Source organism: Phocoena sinus, chromosome 15 (genome assembly GCF_008692025.1).
Source record: "Phocoena sinus isolate mPhoSin1 chromosome 15, mPhoSin1.pri, whole genome shotgun sequence".
Taxonomy (NCBI): Eukaryota; Metazoa; Chordata; class Mammalia; order Artiodactyla; family Phocoenidae; genus Phocoena; species Phocoena sinus.
Window position 1 is genome coordinate 30,253,900 of NC_045777.1, and position 6,110 is coordinate 30,260,009.

The following is a 6,110-nucleotide window of genomic DNA, read 5'->3' on the forward strand; positions in this document are numbered from 1 at the left end:
GCTTAGTTGCTCCGCGGCATGTGGGATCTTCCTGGACCAGGGCTCGAACCCGTGTCCCCTGCATTGGCAGGCAGATTCTTAGCCACTGCACCACCAGGAAAGTCCTAACCTATCACTCTTTAACACTATGTGAATTACATCCTGCACTCCCTTGTAGCAAATCACCCCTTGTAGCTGTCTGCATTTCAGAAAGGAGGTTGCAGGCTGATAACCCAGAGACTAATAGACCCAATTACTGGGTTGCCTGACGCCAGCAGTGGCTGTTTTGAAATAATGCAAGAAGAAGAATGCAAGAACTTCAGTATTTTGATCCTTATCACTCACTTCAGGATTGTGAACTCCCCCTATAAGAATCCCTGTAATTCCCCAAGGAAGGTGGGGCACAGTTCTTGAGGCACTAGCCTACTGTGTCTTCCCTTTGCCTGGCAAAGAAAAAAGCCTCTCTATTTCTTATCTTCCAAATCTCTGTCTCCATATTTCTATTCAGCATTGGTGCACAGGGAGACAAGGTTTGGCAACAGTCCCTGCCAAATCTCAACCAAGTTTGAGAAGGAGCAGTCCAGAGACACGTTAACTCATCAGGAGTCCCCAAGCTTTTGAGGAAGGCTTAGTACCTTGCCCCCATTGTTCTGCCCTCTCCGCCCAAAACTCCTCCACAGAACTGCAATTTAACACAATGCCCTTGGCATTCTCTGGGTCCACACTGGCCACACAGTGTTTATAAAAAGCTTTATGATAAATTTCCCTCAGCTCAAGGAAAGAATTTGACGCTCCACGTGGACAGAAACATAAATTATGCAGAAATCAAAAAACAAAACCACCATCGCCCCTCTTTCAAGTGTCTATCAGGGCGAGGCTCTGTGTGCACGGAGGTAGGGCTTCCCTAAGTGAGAACAGCAGGTGATCCCGGGGCTCCCAGGAACACCATAAGTGGAAGTGTGTCAATCAGGGCCTATGTTTGGCTGCAAATAACAGACACCTGGGGAGAAACTGGCTTAAACAAATTAGGGGTATCATTTTTCTCACATAATAAAGTCCAGAGGAAGGTAGACGGGCTGGTGAGCCACAATGTCATATGGTTCCACTTTCAAGATGGTGCCCATGCTCCCAGGCATTGCCTCCAAGTTTGGGGCAAGAAAAGGGGAGGGTTGAGGCCAGAGGCTAAAGGGCCCAGTCAGCAAGTCTGTTCCTTTTTAAAGAGCTCTCCGGGAAGCCTTATCTATGAATTTCACTCACTGGCCAGAAATGTGTCACATGAACACCCCCTAACTGCAAGGGAGGCTGGGACATGTACTGTGTTTATCTGATTACTAGCAGAGAATGAAAGAATAAACAAAAGCAACCAAAGTCCCTGCCACTAGGACCTGAGAGGTGATTCAGTTCAGCATCCACAAGTGAGAAGATGATGCCTGGAGAGGTTCTGAGGCCACCCAAGTTCTTGGAGGCCAGCAGAGGCACACCCTGTGGCTGACCTTGGTCTCCAGCCTCCCAGGACACAGATCACATGAAAGCAAGGCCAGTCTCAGTGCACATGGATTTATTGAGTTATGGATGCCATTCCTAGTGCCAGGTTGAACCACTGGGAAGATGGCCATATGACCAGTGCAATGTAGGGAACTGGATTCTCACTCTAGGTGGTGTCCCACAAGCAGCATATCGTGGACAGGAAACACTCTGACAACGTTAGTTATGGGGTGCAGGTGGCTATCATGATGGGTGGTGCCTAACTGGGAGGATGCCATGACGGCTGGAGTAGTAAAGGGAGTTTTGCCTACAAGTCTGTTCAGAGGGAGTTTTGCCTACAAGTCTGTTTAAGTCTACCCTTAAAGCATGATAAAAGTGTCCAGACCTGCAAAGGGCAGTAGGGCAAGAGCATTGGGGCCAGCTTGGGAGTTAAGCCAGTCCCTTTTCAGTGGGGCAGTAGGTCACCAATGAGGCCCAGTATCCCAGGCAGGGTGGGACAGTTGGCTGTTGTCCAAGGTCTGCTGTTCTCATCAGAGCAGGGGCTGGAGAACCAGAACAGGGAGCACGGAGAGCATGGAGCTCCCCTCCAGGGACGCATCTGCAGAGGACACCTTGGCAGATGAGAGCAGAGTATGAACTTGAGGCAAAAGCCTGGCTCTGCTCTCTGCCACCCCCACTATCCCAGGCCATTCACGCCTCCATCTAGGCCCAACTGGCATGGAAGGGTGGAAAGAGGCAGTGCAGGAGCTGCCACCTCATCATCCCCTCCCTGAACCTACCTGTAGGAGGCTGTGCTCAGGGTCCTGGTGGGGGTCCAGCTGGTCGTGTAGGACTGAGGGCCACCCACCGTCAAAGGCCTGTATGGCTCTATCTATGGAGGGAGGGGTGCAGGATGGGCTTGGCTGAGAAACCCTAGCACAGGGCCCAGCTCCTGAAGGACAAACTGAGACCCTTGGCATCCTGCGTGGGCCCTCCCCAGATATAAATGGGAAGATAGGACGTCCGCAAGGCTTTTGGAATGGAAGGTGCTGGGCGAGGAATAACTAAATAAAGACAATTGTGTTAAGAGTGCCTTACATACTGTAGTCTTCTATCCTCACAGGAGCCTGACAATTATCATCCCCATTTTACAGATGGACACAAAAAGGCTTAGAGGAATTTAACTCTCAGCTAAGTTAGTGGCAGAGTCAGCCTTCAAACCCAGGCCCTCTAACTCCCAAAGTGGTCAGCGAACCACCCAGCTACTCAGACCCGAAAGGCAAGATCTTTAATGGGGGGAGTTGGCTATGCGTGGCGGAAGCAGGAATCTCGCCTTGTTCCATTCCAGGGCCTCGGAAACTTGTTTTAACCGCCCCCACTTCCTGCCCGCAGGGGCACCAGCCTAGACTACCCTAGGATTCTACTTTGGTCTGTTACTTGACCTCCGGAACCAGCTGGGCGCAGATTGCCCAAGGGGCAAGACGACAGCAGAGGGGGTAAGTGGGCCTACAAGGCTGCCTCTGGGGGCCTCAGTTTCCTCAGCGCCAGCTAGGCAGCTTGGGAGGGGGCAGAAAGCCCCGACTGGACTCCCTTCCCGCCCCGCCCGGGCCCCTCACCCAAGCAACGGTTCCTTGTGAAGAGCCCCCGGAAGACTTCGCACTCCTCGCGCCGGTTTCCGCTGGCTCCGCAGTCGCACCAGGGTGCCACGCGCGCGCTAGCGTTGTCCACGTAGTTGGGGGTGACGGCGGTGCCTGCCGAGACCCCGAAAGCAGGATAATCGGCCCACCCGGATAGAGGCATTCCCAGGAGAGCCCCCGCCCCAGCAGGGATCTGGGTGGTGCATACCCACGAGGCCGGCGTAGGCGCGCAGGCAGCTGGGGATCTGGTCTCGAAGGCAGCCGTCCAGGTTGCTGGGGGCAGGCGCGCAGGAAGCCTGGAAGGCCAAGAGGCGGGGCCTGCGCGGGGCGGTCGGAGGGCGGTGAGTGGGAGGTAAGTGGGACCCGCCCCCCACCCGCCAGCCCCGCCCCCTCCCTCTACTCCACCTCCTCCAGCACCTGCAGACCCGGCTGTGCTCGCAGGCGTCTAAGGGCGCGAGGCAAGAGGGCGGGGCCGGTTCAGGACCCGAGAAGGCGCAGGAGGGCACGAAGGTCTGGCGCCGGCGCTCGGCACATGCGGGGCCGCCGCACGGGCAGAAGAGCAGCGCGTGGGTAAGCTCGGGCGGCCCGCGGGCGAAGAAGCGGCGCAGGGCGCGGCGGCAGCGGGCGCGGGGGCAGCTCCCCGGCGCGGCCGGACCCAGGCACTGCACCACGTACGCGGTGCGCAACCGCTGGCATCGCGCATCCGCGGTGCACGCGTCGGCCGCGTCCACGCATCGGTTCGGTGCGACAGCGCTCGGTGACCCTGGTGGAGCGGCGGGCAGGCTGTGGTGTTGACGTTCCTTACTCACACACACTTCACCTCCGCCTCCCAGTCAGGGCCTCCGAAGATGCGGGGTGCTCAAAACTCGAGGTGGGCAGAATGTGACCCGAATGCGTGAGCGACTGGTACTGACTGACCTTCCGTTGTGGAGTTGGGCAGTGGCGGGGTCAGGGATTTCCTGCAGCACGTCTGGGGTGGATGAGGCGCGTCGAGGCTGGGCCTGGCCTCCCGCAGAAGCTGAGGCCCACCCTCCGCAGGCATCACCCCTCACCCATCCAAAGAGGGGTCCGTGAGATTCCTCTCATTCTCCTGGGCCCCATCTGACGCGGAAAACAGCAAGGCTTCTGGGGACCTGACTCATGGAGACTTATCAGAAATGGTGCTGAGGACAGTGGCCACCGCTCCTCTTCTGCTCTGACATGCTGGGACGCCTGACCTTTCTTCCTTTCCTCTCCTTCCCCCTCCCCCTTGGAGACCCTTTGAGTGGCCTGTAGGTTTCAGGTTCTCCTTTCTTCTTGACCTTCTCTTGTGCCTCCTCCTGCCCCCTGCCTCTGCGTCTTCCCCCTCCATCCTCTTCTGGTGCTCCCTCCTCACCGATCTAACTGTTGCTGCCCCATCTGGATGGACTCTGGTTTCCCCCTGGGCTCTCCACTCTCCACCAGCCAGATAAAAAGATTCCCCACTAGGGCTCTGGGCACTGGAGCAATTTAGGCCTGGCTGCCAGGGTGTGGATTCAAGAGAAGTTCCAGATGGCAGGCCACAGGGCTCTGTCCTTAGCCACAGGGCACTCCACTGGGGGCAGAGAGTGTGCCTGGCACAGCCCAGTCACACACCAGGGGTCTGTTGGGCAGAGGGTGAGCTTTATCCAGAAGTGCCATGGGCCACATCTAAATCCAGCCAAGCTAGGGTTTTTGGAGGTCAGAACTTGGCAGCCCCTTCCTAGGACCTCAGTCACAAAACGAGGCTTCCCCTGCCCCTCGGTGCTCTCAGCCTCCAGGAACCTTGCTCAGGTGAGAAGCCTCTGGCACCAAAGTTTGAGGGACGTTTCACAACCTCAAAGTTTGAGGGAAGTTCAACACCCATCTCGCTCTGTGTGTGTGTGTGTGTGTGTGTGTGTGTGTGTGTGTGTCTGGCACTGGCCATCTCTTTTGGGTGGCTGTGGAGGAAGGTAGAATAGACATTGAGGGCTTGGAATAGGCCTGTGAGTGGACGGGATGGACAGGAGAGGGGGAAGCCTTTCCTTTCTCTCTCCTTTCCTCCCCTCCAGTCTCCTTCCCTCCCTTCCAGGACTCCAGAGCAGCAGGCAAACTTTGCCCTTCTCTCCCAGCCAAGCCCTCACATCCCCAGGCTGCAGCCACACACAGCAGCACCTAGTGTCTCCTGAGATCTTGGTTCCACTTCTGTTCCTTTGCTTACCTGTTTCCCTCCACCAGGAGCACCCTTACTTCATGTTCACCCTCAAAACAGCACATCTCAGCTCCAAGATCTCCTCTGCCTTAAACGTTTGCCAGATTCCTTTCTCCTCAACCTATACCACCTGGTAAAGTGACCCCTCCCTCCACGATGACCCAGGTGAGGAAGGGGTAGTCCAAGCAGGTAGAACAGCAGATGCATGGCATGGAGACACTGAAGATGCAGGGCGAGGAATCAATGTGAAGCTGCAAGACTGAAGGTGGAGGGCTGGGGCTGGGGGAAGGGTAATAGAGGCGGGAGAGCAGGCAATAGGAAAAAGAAAGTTTCTGGGGCAGAGCTACCAAGGCAAGACTTGGGAGACTTAGGAGGCCGTGGCTCTGTGGGACCCAAAAGCTGGAGGCAGGGTGCTGTGTCCCCACACCTCGAGCACAGGTGTCTCATTGGTGCCCCTTCCTGCATTTCAGCTTTTCCTAGAATCACCTTCTTGCCTTGTGCTTGAGGAGGGAAGAGGATCAGGGACAGAGAAGCCAAGGTTCAGAGGTCTCGGGGAGGAGGCAGCCACTCACCTAGAAGCAGTAGCAGCAGCAACGGGGGTGCCAAGCAGCTGGCCATGCTGGGCAGCAAACAGAGGAGAGGACGACCAGAGGCAGAGCCCCAGTCAGACAGGTGCCTCCTTCGCAGCTCCCCTGAGCCATAACGATATGGAAACCCAAGTGTCTGTGCTGACGCACTCTTCTGGGGGGGAGGAGCCTTTGCATCAGGAATGACTCCCCGCCCCCAATGAGTCCCCACCCAGGCTGCGCCTTCACGCAGATCTGGGAGCCACTGAGTCCGGT

The 6,110-nt window shown here is 56.6% G+C and overlaps 1 protein-coding gene across 1 annotated transcript; it reads right to left on the reverse strand.

Moving 5' to 3' along the window:
- Positions 1-1,571: 1,571 nt before the first annotated feature.
- Positions 1,572-6,110, reverse strand: GFRA4 (GDNF family receptor alpha 4). Its single transcript, XM_032605118.1, has 6 exons — positions 5,841-6,110; positions 3,498-3,843; positions 3,289-3,398; positions 3,060-3,194; positions 2,244-2,335; positions 1,572-2,075 (listed from the first exon to the last, which is right to left on the reverse strand). The coding sequence occupies exons 1-6, from the start codon at positions 5,884-5,886 to the stop codon at positions 1,995-1,997; spliced, it is 810 nt and encodes a 269-aa protein (XP_032461009.1). The 5' UTR covers positions 5,887-6,110; the 3' UTR covers positions 1,572-1,994.